This window comes from Acanthisitta chloris, unplaced genomic scaffold (assembly GCF_000695815.1).
Source record: "Acanthisitta chloris isolate BGI_N310 unplaced genomic scaffold, ASM69581v1 scaffold38413, whole genome shotgun sequence".
In the NCBI taxonomy this organism is placed as follows: domain Eukaryota; kingdom Metazoa; phylum Chordata; class Aves; order Passeriformes; family Acanthisittidae; genus Acanthisitta; species Acanthisitta chloris.
The window spans coordinates 803-17,243 of NW_008664929.1; the positions used below are offsets into that span (position 1 = coordinate 803).

General features: G+C 46.3%; 1 protein-coding gene across 1 annotated transcript in view; it reads left to right on the plus strand.

The window, feature by feature from the left end:
• CARHSP1 (calcium regulated heat stable protein 1, 24kDa) overlaps positions 1–12,385 on the plus strand; it is a gene marked incomplete at its 5' end in the record, with an annotated part of 13,179 nt that extends 794 nt beyond the window's left edge. Inside the window, 2 exons of the mRNA XM_009071538.1 lie at positions 1,373–1,495; positions 12,223–12,385. Coding sequence (XP_009069786.1) covers positions 1,373–1,495; positions 12,223–12,385 — 286 coding nt within the window. The remainder of the gene's footprint in view (positions 1–1,372; positions 1,496–12,222) is intronic.
• Between the last annotated feature and the right edge of the window lie 4,056 nt (positions 12,386–16,441).

Sequence of the window (16,441 nt, forward strand, 5' to 3'; positions counted from 1 at the left end):
CCTGCTACCTCTGAGATACAAGGCTGGGGGTAGTTCTTTACCTGCTACCTCTGAGATACAAGGCTGGGGGTAGTTCTTTACCTGCTACCTCTGAGATACAAGGCTGGGGGTAGTTCTTTTCCAGCCTTTTCTCGGCATCAGTGTCACCCAGCTCTTTTCTTCCAGAGTTATCCATGCACATTCAAATAATAACAGTCTCAGTGATGCTTCCTGTCACTGCTCCTGTGTTCAAAATGAGGCAAAGAACAGCGGAAGAAAAGTTTATACTTTGTCAGTTCCAAAAGCCTCCGAATGCCCTAAGCTTTCTGATGGAAGGAGAGTGCTAAAAGGACCATAATTGACTTAATAATTGGGGTTGCCCTTGAAAAGCAAGCCCGAGCCAGCTTGCCTCAGTGCTGTGGTAATAATGCAGCCTTTGTAAGTCTTCTCAGCTGTTAATCTTAGTCTGGTTCTTACCAAATGAAAGAATTTGTTATTCGCCTTCCACAGTTCTCTAATCGTTAATTAGTGTAGGAACTTTGCTGTATTTGTTTGCCCTGAAAATTGGAATAGCTCTGAAGTTTTTGTGTGTCCTCTTTAAAGAAGAGGAGCTCTAGGTGTGCTCTGGCCCTGCAGTGGTACAGAAGAGATGAGTGTGACAGGCAGTGGCTTATTATTCCAAGGGATTATTTAATTTTGGTTCATTTTATTTAATTTTGGTTCATTGCACGTGTGGGGCCTGATCCCCCAAGGTGCTCTATTCCCTTGGAACTGAACTTTTATGGCTCATTTAGGACAGTGAGTGCTTTCCTGTGTAAGAAGCACTTGTGGGGTCAGGTGTGGTGACAGCTTTATAGAGCTGGAAATGAGGTGACTTAGTGGAGATGTTTCTTTAGCCCTTTCAACTGTATTTCTTTAGGGTTAGTTTAACTTAACAGAGCTGTTCCCACTTTTTATTTTTTTAGGGAATTTTATTTCAGCTTTTTAATAAAATCTAAACACTTGGGAAAGTGATGTCAAAGTTGCTATGATGCATGTAACCAAATGGCAACACAGCCACTGAGTTTGACCCCAAAACTCATGAAGGTAGGAGAGACTTACATTTTGCATGGTGTCTGCAAGTAAATTTGGCACTGTGATAGAGCAGATGAACTCAAGATGGCAACTGGTGGATTACAGTGCTAGCAAACATCTCCATCATCTTTATCTCCCTCAAAAAGGCACCAAGCAAAACATGTGCAGTGTGTGGAAATGAGATTGAAGCAGTTGCTGCAGAGGAACATACTCACTGGGAGTACTTGGCCCACTGTCCTCTCTTGCTTGGTGTGCTCTGGCTGACACCTCTGGAAGCTGCTGCATCAGTGACCTCTTCTTTCTGTGCTTTCTTCTGTAGAACCGTGAGAGCTTCGGAGGGTCCTGTCTACAAAGGTGTCTGTAAATGTTTCTGCCGCTCCAAGGGCCATGGATTCATCACCCCTGCTGATGGAGGGCCTGACATCTTCGTGCACATCTCGGAGTAAGGAGCTCTGCTTTGCCTCAATTCCTGATGCTTTAGGCATTTCAGATGCAGGAATGGTTCATACTCTCTCCCCCTTCCCTCCGCCAGGAGAGGTTATGCAGGTGTTACAGTCCACACTAGATGATGCTGTTCTTTTCTTGCCTCACTACAAATCTGTTGAGTTAAAAACTAGAAGATGATCCTGTCAAATCTCTTAGAATAAGCTGTTTTACCCAGACCCAGAAGCTTGCATTTACCTGGAGCAAATAATCTGTGCAGTATCTAGTTTTAATGTAAAGATTTGTAACACTGAAAATTTGCTACTTTTGCTGTGCATTGCTTGCACCATTATTAAACTAAAGGTTAATTCCCTCTGTTGCTGAGAAAAGTCACACTTTATTACTTCCTTGAATGTACCTATCTTCAGGTTTGAGCAGTTTATAGCCGAAGTTGCTGTTACAGGTTTCATTAGTTCTGCTGCTTTTTTGCCTTGAGCACACTGAGAACCTCCACCTCTGAACCTACCTTTGGATAAACTAAGCAGATAAAGCTTTTTAAGTCCCTCACTGGGAATTTTTCTCCAGTCTAAACCAGTCTTCTCAGTCTCTTTTCTTAATATGCTGTAGAATTTAAGTATCATTTTAAGACTATAGACTGTACACATACTTTCAGTATATGGAGAGAAAATCTCCTCCAGAGTCTTGCTCTGTTTCTGTACATCCCCTAATCGCATTAGGCCTCTTATCCCTAGTCTTTGCAGAGTTGCTCACCTGCTCTGACCTCAGTATCCTTGTCAGGGTTTGGTGCAGCCCAAGATACAGCCTGGCATCTCCTCTAGCAGCACTTGCAGTGCTGGTTCGTGGTGTCCACCCTTGGGTGAGCTGCAGTGCAGCACATCTCCCCGACAGGCCCTGCCCAGGGGACCAGCTCTGTCCTCTCTGCTTGCCTAACCTGCCAGGTTTAATGGGCAAGGTTTAGTTTGTTTCCAGATCCAGATGTTGACCAGTGCTGGGGCTGGAACTGAGGGTGTGTATCGAGATTACTCAGTGTTTATCTCCAACAACCTCTTCTAGATCTAATCACCAGTCTTCAGTCCACCTATTGCTGACTGTATTGAGGCTGTATAATCCTTATTTGTTGTTCAGAGTGGTTATCCAGTGGTAAGACAACAAAAGGCTTACCAAACTTGCTCATGTTGCCCCAGCTGTCTTTCCTGCTCGTGTGTAGCATATATCTCTGGAGAAGGACTTTGGCCTTGCTCCAGGTTCCTGAAATGTTGGTACACAATGGGTGTTGGCAAGCTGAAGCTTTGTAGGACTTGTGAGTGCTGAGTGGTTTGACTTAGGCATTCGACACAAGCAAATGTCACTGTGTATCTCCTTTTTCTTTCATCTCTAATGCAAATTCACAGTTCCTCCTTATTTCCTGAACAACTTAAAAATAGCATTTCTTATGCCACAACTACAAAAATTTAACTGTGAGTGTCTGGGGTGACCTATGCAGTCACTGCTCAGCAGAGGTTTGCTTAGAGCAGCCCTCTCACAGAAACATGAATTTTCAGCCTTCTAATGAATGCTTTTTAAGGAACTGTCTATTTTCAGTCTTGGTTTTTTTTCCTGTACATTTTCTCTTCCAATTAGTTCAGTAAAATTTTCTTCAGTTATGTGAGATTAACCCTTTTGAACCCCTGGGGAAAACTTTTCGATGAGGGTTGCCCTTTTGTTTGTCTCTATGAAATGTGAACTAACTTTCAGGTTTTCCCAGTTCCTCTCCTATGACCCAACACACTTTTTCCTCTCAGCCCAAACCCAGAACTTCATTTTGGGGGCACAAAGTGCTCCTACCCTCAATCACCCTCCAACCAGCTCTGATTCCTAGAAACTCCAGCGATGGTTTCACTGTTTGGCTGATTAATACTCCCATATGTCTCCTCTGCTGAAATCCTGCGTGGCATTATGAAAATAGCTGTGTCTGCTGTGGTGTTTGGTGATCTCTCACAGGAGTCCCCTCTCGTGGGCTGTGCTGGTTGGTGTATTGATCCCATCTGCTTTCCAAATGCTTCCACTGAGCCATCAATAAGCTCTACTGGAGTAATGATGCCCTGAACGTGGAGTGCCACCCTCCCCTTCCCTCCACCCACTCCATCTCTCCTAAAACACTATTGAACCAGTCACTGAGGTTGTAAAAGTTTATGGGCAACCACACTTCTTGGTGTATTTTCATCAGCGTGTTTGTTTTGCTGACGTACGTGAGGTTCCGGGTTTGCCCTCACCCAGCTATGATGATACCTTTCTTCTTCAAGCCTATTTATGTGTTCAAAGACAGTTTTCCTTGCTCTTTCAGAGGCATTTTTAGCAAGGTTAATTCATATGGATTTCGTAGGACTAAAGGATGTGCTTTATGCAATTTCTCTAGGTCAATTCTGCTCCTTTGAAGACAACAGGATTCTTTTTATTGAACCAGGGCTGAGCCACTGTTTTAAATGTTTCATATGTAGGTACTGTCTTGGAGCTTAAATTCAAGAATAGCTGATGATTCTGCCACAACCTGTTAGTGAAAAGTGCTATTATTGAAGCACTGAAGGTTTCAGCACATTGTGTTCCTTAATTACTCTGAGTATATCTGAGCTGTTGGGAACAGCTTTTAGTGCTGGAGGGTGATGGGATCACTGCCTCAATTCTGATGCAAGGCAGCACTGGAAGGACAAATCAGAAATGCCTTTCACTGCAGTTTATTTCACAGTGAATAGGTAAGATTGCTCTTTATTAATGGGAGCTGCTTTTGCAGCGGCACTGGAACCATCACTGTGGCTCAGGGGACCCTGATGGCTCTGGTTGGTGTAGTGTGAGTTTTGAGATCCTAATTGTTTATCCAGTGATTCTTTTTTACATACTGTACTCAGTTAAACCTGAAGGGGAGTGTCCTCAGCCTGTTCAGTCTCAGTGTGGTACAGGCACCTCCTTGTGAAAGGAAAGAGGATTGTTTCCCCCAGTCAGTCCTCCCTGCAGGCCGAGATTTCAGGAGTGTGGATAGAGTGGTTATGGCAGTTTGCATTCAGCAGGGTAGACTGTATCTTAATGTTCATCACTACTGAGCTGTGATGATTAGTGAAGCTTTGGAGCTTTGGCACCAGCTGCCTCTCTTGCAGAATAATACAGAATGTCTTCCATAAGATGGGATGTCTGTTCTCTGCAAGTTTCCATTTGTTGTTGTAAGATAATAACACTTAGCGTGGCATTTCCATTTCCATAAGTGAGGATTAGCCCAAAAATAAGGTCGAATATATGTGGCATTCAAAAACTTCACTTGGTGTCTGCAAAAGTTTCAATGTCGGTGTCTGTGCAAGAGATCCAGGTGAATGTGGACACGGGTGGACATGTTTTATGAGTGGACTTTGGAGCAAAACTGCTTTATTGTATTGGACTTGTGAGGTGTGGGTAGGAAAACAGAACTGCAGAATTGTTAGGGTTGGAAGGGACCTCTGGAGACCTTGTCCAACCCTCCAGCCAAGGCAGGTTGGAGGGCTGGACACAGGTTCTGCTTCCTTGTCTCACTGGGGATAGTTCTCAGGTTGGTCAAAACCACTGTGCTAGGAAAATGTCGTGTCTCTGTGTGTGATGAGATCTTGTTTTCCTCAGATTCATACCTCACCCCTCTCCAGAACAAGCACAAAGAGTGCTTGCTGTAGTGACTGCAAACCCTAGCTGGCAAGCATGGGGATGGAGGAGTTGCTGAGACAGTAATTCCAGATAGTGTCTCTGGAAAACAGGAAGCAAAGGCTAATTCATTTGTCTGGAGCGAAATTTTTAAAAAGCCCTTAATTACATTTTTCATAGCGACATGTTCTGTTAATGCTTTTATTTCCACCAGCCTGTAAGGTGATCCACAGCCACTTGTTGGCTCTCCAGGCTTTTGCACTGGACTGGGATTTGGCCTGAAGCCTGTGTACCTGCAAGGGCAAGGCAAGGAGGTGGCTCACCAAAGAGCAGTGATGGATGAATGACCACACTCTTGTTGTTTAAAGGTTTGATTTTGCACAGGCAGCGGGTTTAATGAAACAGAAAAAATCCAGGCAGTGCTTGTGGGTTTTCTGCAGTTTGCCAGGCTCTGAAGGGGAAAATGCTGCATTGCAGAGAGGCCTTCAGGCTGTCCTTCAGGCTGGATTCCTGATGGCTGTGGAGAATCCATGCTGTGCTTCCCTCAGGATGTCCACACACAGAGCCTTGGGTCCCTGGACAGATCCTGTGTTTGCTGTGCTTTGCTTTGCCCTGTGCTGTGATCTCAGGAGGTTGTGCCCACAGTGCCTGGAACTCAGGAGTGCTGAGCAGACATGGGCTCTTGGTGGCTCCCAGGTGGGGATATGGTCCCATCCTGCTGTTGTATCTCAGCTACTGGCTATGCTGGAGATGTACTGTCAGCTGCATCTTCCTGCAGGGAGAACCCAGCTGCATCTCAGCTCCATCCCAGCTCCATCCCAGCTCCATCCCAGCTCCATCCCAGCTCCATCCCAGCTCCATCCCAGCTCCATCCCAGCTCCATCCCAGCTCCATCCCAGCTCCATCCCAGCTCCATCCCAGCTCCATCCCAGCTCCATCCCAGCTCCATCCCAGCTCCATCCCAGCTCCATCCCAGCTCCATCTCAGCTCCATCCCAACTCCATCCCAGCTCCATCCCAGCTCCATCCCAGCTCCATCTCTGCTGCACCGAGGAGCTGCCTTTGAGCTATTTGTGTCCATGGACAGATCATCTTTTCATGCTTTTTTCTTTCCTCTGATTTTCTGCTACATCACTCTGTTTGATGCAAAGCATTAATGCCACATCTCCTCTTCTGGCTTCTCTGTGGTGCTGTTCTTCTGGTGGAGTGTAACAATCTGGGCTGGAAATTAACTGATAATTCTAAATGACCTGAGAGCTGAATCAGAGCTGAGAGAACAAACTTTTCTGGCCCCTCTGCCTTCTCTGTGAACTAGCAGCAAACAGTTTCTGCTGACTGCAACTGTCTGCTCTCGGGCTGCTGGAAACCCAGTCTGAGCTTTGTTTCCTTCAACCTGATGACTTTCCATGCTTTGGACTGTACACTTCCTTCCCTTCCTGGTGCCTTGGAGTGTCTGTTCAAGTGCCTGAAATAAGTAATTATCTGGGGCAGGGAGGAGAGGCAGCAGAATTCCAGATCTTTCTTGAGAGGGGTATGGAAATGAATAGAACATGGATAATCTTTTTCCTTGGGGTTCCCCTCACCCCTAGCTGGCTCAGAAAACTCAGATTGCACTGGTGCCTGCAGGAATGGGAACTTGCAGTGGTTTTTTGTGGTTAGAGAGCACAGAACATAACTGCCCTGGGCTCTGGTTTCCGGATGCAAACAGTAGGTATGAGCGTGACAAGGTCCCAGCTGGGTGTTTGCAGGAACAAACACCTTCTGCACCTCTGAGCCCCTGTAGGCATCCTTGGAAAGCTCTGTCTCCTGCGATTGCCAGTTCCTTCTTCAGTGTGCTGTGCTGCCTCGTGTCAAACTCACTGCCTAAAGGAGATATAGAGCCATAACTACCCCTGGACATGGATTCAAACCCCACAACTAGAGATCTTAGCAGAGAACTGGGCAAGTGAATGATGCATCCACTGCTCTGGGAGGGAAGTGCAGCTCCTGTCCCATGACTATCATGCCCTGCTGTAAATACAAATACAGGTTTCCTGGGAGGTGTGTTGAGGTATTAAATTAACTTTGAGAATCCCATGATACAACAGAACCCACTGCTCCCTGGGAAGCACCGTGGTGTGATCCAGGGCAGCCTTGGTGACCAGCAAAGCTCAGGATTCACTGCAAACTCTTGTTCAAAAGTGTTTCCACGTGACTTAGACTTTGTCCCAAGAGGTTTAACTAGAGCCCTGGAATATGAATAGCAGCTGGGAGAAGGAAGAACTAGAACATTCCTTATTTAGGTAATTTCCTAACAACTCCCCAGTTCCCTAAAAATAGTGCAGGATAAAATGCTCCACCACCCCAGACCAGAGCTGAGCTGGGAAATGGGAGTTGCTGGACAATCTAACGCTCACTCTATTGTGTCTCACTCTGACACTAACACCAGGAAAGCATCTCCTATTTTTAGCTTGAAGCTGGAGCTGTTGAAGTGTCTTAACATTCCTGGATATGTAGATATCCATTACTTTGAGTCAAACGTGCACACCAATACCTCAAATAGCAGTGAAAAATCTCCACCTCCTTCTAGATCAGCATGTAATACACAGTTGGGAGGAAAGTAAAAAGTACAAATCTAAAAAGATTTAATCAATATATAGCATAAAGGAGTCTGTGCTTAACTCCTTTTGCCAAATTTTCCAGGTAACTCACACTGTGTGTGAGTGTCTGTTGGAGGCTGAATCTGCTCCAAGAACTCTGTTTACTTTCTCTGATCTTTTCCCATTCACTTCCTGCCCAGTGCTTAAGGCAATTCCTTCCTGATGGAGGATCTTCCCCAGCTTTGTGTAGGGCTCTGCCTCCAGTGTCACCATTCCATCCTCTCTCAAGTGACATCATCTAGCTCTCTCTTGACACCACCAGAAGTGCTGCAGTATCTGGATGTTGTTTGCTTTTCATTCTAAGCATCACGTTGCAGTAGCAGTGCTGGAGTGTCTGTGCCTACCCCAGGAGCAGCATTTGGTGGGCAAACACTGCACAGGGAACATTGTCCACCAACAGGTTCATTCAGTCTGCAGACTAGGACCTTTGTCCTCTTGCTTTTCATGTGCACTAGGGGCAATGAGGCATATTCGTTAGGCACCAAGAATAACTGGTGATCAGAAAGCTGCAGGAAAGAAAAGAGTATCTGATCTGAGGGAGAAAAGTATTAAAGGCCAAGAAGAGAAAGTGAAATTTGAGCTGTTTGTGTAACCACAACCTTTTCATGCAGCTGTGAAAGGACAGGCCTGGTCTTGGTGGGGTAAGGTCACCTCAATGAGAGGGAAAGATGACAAACCAGGGAGCAGAAGAACTGTATTGGGGTTGAATGTGGTTTTATCACGAGCTTCAGTTCCTTGTAGTGTCAGCTTGGATAAGGAAAGAAACCAAGGAAGGCTCTGATGCTGTCAGCATAATGCTCAGCCCTGTAAGAAGTGCTTTCTCGTGGAGAAAAGTACACCTCTCTGGGTAATGCTTAGGGCTCTGCAGATTTGGGTGCTAATCTGATTTGTTTAGCAGAAGGAAGAGCAGTATTTAATCTCATGATTCAGCATAAGAAATGTGGGTCAACAAATATTTTGGTTTTTCCCTTTGCAGATCAGGAACTACACACAGTGCCCCAAGCAGTCAGCTCAGGAGTGCTGAGGGATGCAGTGGCTTTTGATGGCAGCCCAGGGTGTGCTCCAGTCTGAGCTAGGCCCTTTGCTTCTCCTGCCCCTGGCTGCAGCTGGTTGTACCTTAGGCACACAGGGTCTGTGTGTGCACTGACTCACTTGGCCTTAGGTTCTTGGACAGACAAAATGGCTTTGGTTACCACCACACCTGCAGCACCTTCCTTACCAGAGCTCATCCAGCTACACATTGGTATTTCAGGTTTAAACCACACATGCCCCAGCAAAACACCCATTTTCATGCTCCAGCTCTACTTCCTCACTTGATTTTGAAGATTCAAGTGGTACCTAATTAATCCTCATTTTTCAGTTGCTTAAAACCTTTGTGTATGGTGCATCTTTGGTGCTTCAGGAGCCTGTGAATGCATTTGCCTTTTCCATTGACTACAAAGACCAATATCTTTTGCAGATTTCAAATATTTATTTTGCTAGCTGTGGCTCATCCTGTTTTACAGGAGCTTTTAAAGAGCATGTAAGGTTCCTGTTTGTTAAAAACACCCACTTTCAGCCAAACCTGAGATCCCTTCCTGGGCAGAGCATCCGTTTCATCTGGTATTTGCAGTGGTGCCACTGAGATCACTGTGCTTGTTCCTCCCCTGTGCAGCACCAAGGCAGTCACTGGGTCTTGGAGTGGGTGGCTGTAGTGCCAAGAGATGCTGCTTTGGCTCCTGCTGTGCCTGTGCCCCTGCAACACTGTCCACAGCTGGTGCCAGTGCTGGAGGCCACATGAGGAAACACTGTGCCTTGTTCCAGTGGCTCAGCTGTACCTGAGTCAGTGTAGGGTTTCTGCTTCAGCTCACGTTGTCTGTCTCCATTACATCCAAGCTGGGAATGTTTCTGCTCACTGTGTTTGGCTTGTCCTGTGCTCCCTGGAACAGATAAACTGTGCTGTGTTGTCTTGCTCGGGTGGGACTGACACCCTGCAAGGGTTGTGTTCTGAGTTTCTCCTCGTGGCAATGTGGGTTAAGCTCTATAAGCAACAAGTTTTTTGGCAACAAGAGGTTCAAGTAAGAAAAGTGATGTCTTTTATATGCCATTCCTGTCTTAACTCGTGGTTTGACCCTCTCCCATGTCTCTTCTTGGGTCTCCAGGTCCCCTTGTCAGGCTGATAAGGCACAAGGAAGTACATCCTTGCTTGAAATCCAGTTTCCAAGTCAGGGTAAACTGCAGGATATTGTGTCAAATTCCTCTGGCAGCAGGAAAGGTAAATTAGCCTCTGCTCTGAAAGGACAGTAAGGACTGGATGTGCAGTTCCTTCACACCTGAAAGACTCTTTACCTGTTAGAAATGGGGGATGTGTGGGGTAAATGAAGGCTGAAGGGGCCAGGGTCAGATGTGAGAGGCTGAGCACAGCCTGCTCAGTGTGATGCAGGGTGGGCTGACAGGCTGGGCTGGAGACTCTGGAGGAAAATAAAGGTCAGCTGGGTCAGCCTGTGTGGGTTGGAAAGGGCTGTCAGACCTGATGAAGGAGGCTTTATCTTGATTCTTCTGTAAATAATTGTTCTGCCTTCAGTTTACTGCTGTTTGCCCAGATACTGCTCCAAAGGTTCAGCCTAAGGACGTGCCCTCCTGGTCTGAGTCCTGCACATAGGCAGCTCTGGGGTAGAGGCTTACTGTGAAGGATATGCACTTGAAGCCACAGGCCTGGGCAATGCCTTTAACTCTGCATAGCAGGATTTAGATCCATATTTAGATCCAGGAACACTTTGAATATCATGCTGATACCATCAGTTAGTAAACAATGGCTTTTTTTCCTTTGGAATTTCCCATTGGAGGAGTTCTGATTTGTGGATCAGTTTTAGCTTCCTTTGTCCATGCCTGGTCACTCCCATCCCTGGGTATGAGCTGCTACTGCTCCAGCACAGCCTGGAGCAGGAGCTGAAACGCAGGAGTGAGAGGAGCAGAGGCTGAGGCAGGGGAAGGGATGGGGAGAGGCAATGCAAGAGATGAAGCTGAATAAGTTTAGCAGAACTGTGGGGAGAAGCAAGCTCTGATGTGTGGGTCAGTAAGGGTCAGTGTTTTTACCTCCTGCCAGTCCTGCCTTCCCTGCCATAGAGAGGCTCCCAGAAATAATGGGCCACAAGGTGAGAGTGGGTATGGAGGGCACTGCTAAAATCTGCCATCCTTGCTCAGGGAACAGGTGGGGTGAAATTCCTGCCTGGTGTGAGGCAAGGCAAATAACAAACCCAGTGATGTGTGACAAACTCCTGACCTAGACGACTTCTTTTTCTTTCCTAAGCCCTAATCTTACCTCCAGTGTAATCTGAGCTCACAAGCAAATCACACCATTAGGCACCCGATAGAGTTTGTCATTAGTATTTGTCTGTTCCCAAACCCAGATGCTGCTGAGCAGCATTGAGAGCCCTCAAACAGCAAGCAGTGCAGAGTGTAGGTTGTCTGAGATGGGGAACCTTGTGCAGGGCTATTTAGAGAGGTGAAGCAGCATTGTTTGCACTGTCGGAGGCTCACGGTCTTCGCTGGCCCGTGCTGGGATTTTTATGAGAGAGCTGTGATCCGAGGCAGGGCTGGAGGTGAGGAAGGATGCTACACTTGGCAGCTCTGTTTCAGCAGTACATGGTCCTGAGCAGGTGACAGCCCTTTAGTCACCTCCCCCGGGGTCAGATGAGGACTCACACACAGGAACAGATGCACAGAGTCCTCCAGTGTCCCACACATCCCACTGGTGCAGACTGGGCAGGAGTGAGCACCTCCTGCCAACCTCCCTGACTGTGCAGGGGCATCTCTGCAGTGCAACACGGCAGGGTGGCAGAACTCTCTTTTCTCACAGCAGCAGTTCTGAAATATTTAATTTCGTATCTCACTTGGGCTCTTTTCCTTTCACACCACAAACTGTTGCAACGGAGTAACCTAAAGGTGAAATCTTGTCATTACGTGGTACAATCTTTTGTTAAAAAAAAAAAAAAAAAAGGAGAAAAAAGCTCCCAAATTTCAAAAGCTTAGGTGAGAAGGGAAAATAAAACCAAACTAACTTTCTATAGGGTTTTTACACCATCTCCAAGGCACCAAACAATGCTGCTGGTGGGTGAGCTGTCTGCAGGTTCAGTGATGCTGTCTGAGCCTGGGCTCACTTCAGTGTTCTCCAAGGCATGTTAGAGTGGGGATTTTTGTGGGTTTTGGTTGCATTTGGTATGTTTTTCTGGTGGGTTGGGTTTTTTTTCAGGGTGATGGTGACGTGAATAGTATTTTCATAGGATTTCACTGCAAGACAACCCAAATCATCTTCAGACTGTGGTGGATGACAGGCTCAATAAAGAACCCAGAAGTATGCTGAGCATCTAAGATAATCATTAAGCTGAAAATTTAAACAAGCTGCAGAAGAGTGAGAGTGTTGATGTGATTTATAGAGTGCTTTATGACTAACTGGCTGTTCCCCTCCACAGCATCGAGGGCGAGTATGTTCCCGTGGCCGGCGACGAGGTCACCTACAAGATGTGCACCATCCCCCCGAAGAACGAGAAGCTGCAGGCAGTGGAGGTGGTGATTACCCATCTGGCTCCTGGCACCAAGCACGAGACCTGGTCGGGGCACGTTGTCAGCTCCTGAGGGCTGTGGGGGCTGTGTGGTCACTGCTCCTGCCCTAAGGATATTGCGTGTGCTGTGCAGGAGGAAATCCTGCAGTGTCAATAGAGCAGAAACAGGCCAAAAATCACCATTTTTTTACCCCTGGCCTGATTAAAAAAAAACCCTAAAAAAAAAAAAAAATCAACAAAAAAAAAAAAGGCAACTCAAATGCTGATGAAAAAATCTAGCGTAATGTGTTTACAAAAAGTGTATTTTAAAGAGACCTAGTTTGTGTGCTTGGTGGAGGAAGGGAGATTTGGTTTTCTTTTACCTTGTGAATTGACTCCAGGCCATGCCCAGGGGGAGCAGGGAGAGGTTTGCAGGAGAGCTCTGGCTCCTCCAGCAGAGGCACAACTTGGATTCTGGCACAGTGTGAGCTCTGTGTTCCCTTAAGCTGCTCATCCCCAGGGCCACAGTGCTCTTACTGCTGCTGACAGTGCCTGAATGCCTTGGCGTGAGAGACAGAGAGAGGTGTTCACTGCTGGGACTGGATTTCCTCGTGGAAGGAAGGTCCAGGCAGAGCAGCTGCCACAGGGAGGACAGTTAGGCTGTCGTGTGCCCCAGCTGCAAACGCTGTGCAAACTGTTGTGGTTGGAAAGCCAGGATTGTTTGTGAAGTTACTTAGGTGCCTTGATGGTTGATTAGCAACAGATTTTATAGGCCAGTGTTAAAAAAAAGTAAATCCCAACCCAAGATTTAAAAAAATTTGCTTTGAGGTAAGTGGTAAGAAACTGTAGAGTAGTGGATACTTCACAGCTCTGACTGTGTGTGACTTAGGCAAATCTGAGAAGTGCACAGGGTGGGCTCTGCCCTGGAGTGCACTGGGCAGGCAGGGTCACTGCACCCCTGAGCAGCAAGCTGTGAGAGTTACTGAACAGGCTCAGCACTTGGTGAAGTAGATTCTGCATCTGTTTCCCTGGAAAACTTGCTTGGTAGGATGTGGTAGGGTCAGCTTTCCCCAACTTTTCCTCATGTAGTTGTAGTGCAACTAAATTAGTTCTGTTCCTGTTTGCCTTTTACCTCTTCTTTTCCAATGAAGCATTTCTCTCGACTCTGTTCCTAACAGTGCATTTTTATTGACTTTGCAAATAAAAAGATGAATAAAAGAGATGGCTCCTGTCAGCTGTGTGGGACAGAAACTTCAGCTGCCTGTTTGCAGGTTTACCACTGTCACGACACGTCCTGAGACTTGCACAGCAGTTGATCTGCTCCAAGCTGTGATGTGGGGTGAGTGCAGGTGTGTGGTTAGTGACTGCTGTGCTGCCTTGGTTTACCTTAGCTGTACCTGTGTTACACTGTACCCTGTACTGGGGTTTGGTGTTGGTGACCCAGAAGCCTTGGCAGTGGTGGATTTATCACTGTGCAGCCTGTTGGAGTCTCACCCACTACTTCCCTCACAATAAATACAACCATTACAGTGCTTTAACATGTCTTCAGTGCTCCCTGGGCAGCTGTGGTGAGCAGCAGGACAGGGGAGGAGAATGCAGGTGTCTGCACACACACACCTCTATGGGGATGCTTAAGTCACAGAAAACACTTTAACACCAACTGACAACTGGCACTGCCAGACCAATTAGGGACTAATTTAACAAGTTTTCTAGCTGTTTATTAGGTTGGTGTAGAACACATCCTCTGACTTCTCTAAGTACATTTATTTTTCACTATATACAATTTAGTCCTAGCTGTTATTTATATTAACATAGTGAGGGAGCAGGGAAGGAAAGCAAAGCCTGGTGATTTCTACCAAGGCATGGGTAGGGTGCTAGAAGCCAGAACAATTTGGATGCATGAGGTGCATTACAGCTCCATCTCCATCTCTGTAAGCTCTTTGGGTTGGTACAGGGAGCATGTTCTCCCCTTTTTCTGTGCAAGTGTCATATAAACCTGGAACTGGAAGGACTCAGGTCACTCTGTGCCCAGACAGGCAGCACATCACAGCTCTGCTGTAAGAACTTTGTTTGCCAACGTGACCAACCTGAAACAGTCATTTTTCACAATAAAATGAGACTTTGTTCTCCATCACCCAATCAAACTGTTCAGACACAAGATACTTTCCTAACACCAGATGAGAAAAGGAACACTAACAGTCACAGAGACTATCAGGTGTTAACTTGCATTTTATAGTTTAGGTCATTTTCTTAGAGCTAAAATCTCATCTACCATTAATGTCCTGCCAGAAAAATCAAGAGAGTGACCAGAAAGTGACAAATATATTTTGCTATTGTGTTTAAGTTAATTCATTTTTACAATTTGTAAATATTTTGGGGTTTAAACAGTCTGCAAGAGAGTATTTAAAAATTAGGGATGAAGCCTTGCAGGCCAATTTGGAGACCATAAATCACCTAGAGGCAGATTATGCCACCACTTCTGCTCTAGAGTGTAAGTAATTACTTAAGGAAGTTTACTGATGACTAAAAAAAACCAACAAAAAATTATAACCAACCTAAAACCCACAGCCAAACAAAGAGAAAACAAAGTACTTGTGCAAAAGGAAATGGTAACAGGATGGTGCTAAAGGAGCTCTTCAGCTAAAGTATCACCTTCAGTAAGGACTGACCTGCAAAGCACCAGCTCACGACCAAGTCCAAAACCCAACACACAATGATGATGATGCTCCAAGTTATTAGGGTGTCTTCTAAGTGTGAATTCCAGAAGCCTCTTCACAGGTTCTCCTCGTGTCCTGTGGGGATGTCACACTGTGGCCTTGTGCTCTGGAGTCTGTGTCACTCCCCGCCCGGAAGCAGAAGAGGATTCAGTTTTATTTTTGTGACTGTATGTTAAGTTAAAGGGACACAAAAAGGAAAATACAAGAAGAAGAGACTTTTCCACAAGGGACAGGACAGGTCACTGGAGTGACAGGCTCAGGGAACAGCAGCAGTGCCACCTGTGTGAGTAGAGCCCCAAAAGCTGCAGCTCTGTGCATTGCAGGAAGCAGAGACTGAATTCCTGCCGCTGTTTGCTGTGCTGCTTTCCCAGGGTCAGCAGCAGCTCCTGGTACTTCCACACTGGAAATGCTGCACTGCCACTTACAGGGTCTAAAATGAACTGTCCTAAACTCTGTGCCAGAGGGACAGGTGATTGCTTTCGCAGCTGGTGTCAAGAGGAGAAAAAACCCTTTAATTTGAAGCTTGTCTTTTTCTTATAAAACGTCACCTTTCAAAATCTATAGAGTTCTTTGTAACTTAGGAGTTTTACAACTCCAAGTTCTTTAAAAAACTAAGCCTTTTCTTATAGATTTTACCCTGACACTATCCCTCGGCCATATCCAGACAGCTTTAATTGCACCCAAGGCCTTTGTGCTTGTACTGCCCTCAATGGCTCCTGTCAGGTCTCTGCTCAGGATTTTCAAAGGCCTCTGATTTGCCCTGCAGAGCTCTGTCCAAGGGACAGGGACTACCTTGGTCCCCAGAGTGGAGACAAACAGAGTGAGGAGCAAAGGAACAGTATTCAATTAAATGGGAAACAAATGTGTGTAATTAGCACCAGCCAATAAGCATCAACCTACACTAAGCAAACAGGACCATCCGTGTCACACAGACAGGTCACCCAGGGTTTTAACAGACCCACAGAAGTTCAATCAACAAACAACCTCTAGTAGGTCTGTTAGAACCCTGAGCTCCCCTCAGGAAGCTGAAGGAAAACCTACCCCAGGGCTCTCCCCCAGCAGCACTCAGCCAGTTAAAGGTGGACACAGCTTATTACCCCAACTTCAGCTTTTGCCAGGCATAAGGTTAGAACCTACAGCCCTAACAGCAGCTCTGAAACGAATACAACAAACTCAGGTACTCACTGGCACAGCCTTGTCCCCAAAGGAATAAATCATCTTGTATCCAGCACTGGCAACAACTCCTGTCCCAGCCAGCCAGGAACACAGTGACGCTTATCTGCTCCCTGGAGAGAGAGAGCAGACAGGTTTGAGTGTAAGGACACGTTTCTGAGGGGAGACTAAGCGACAAAACCTAAGCTGGGTAAGAGTTTAGGGAGAAAGAACTTTGCAGAAGCTGCAGAGTATTCTCGGCTCTTTTCGGCCCCGCTCGG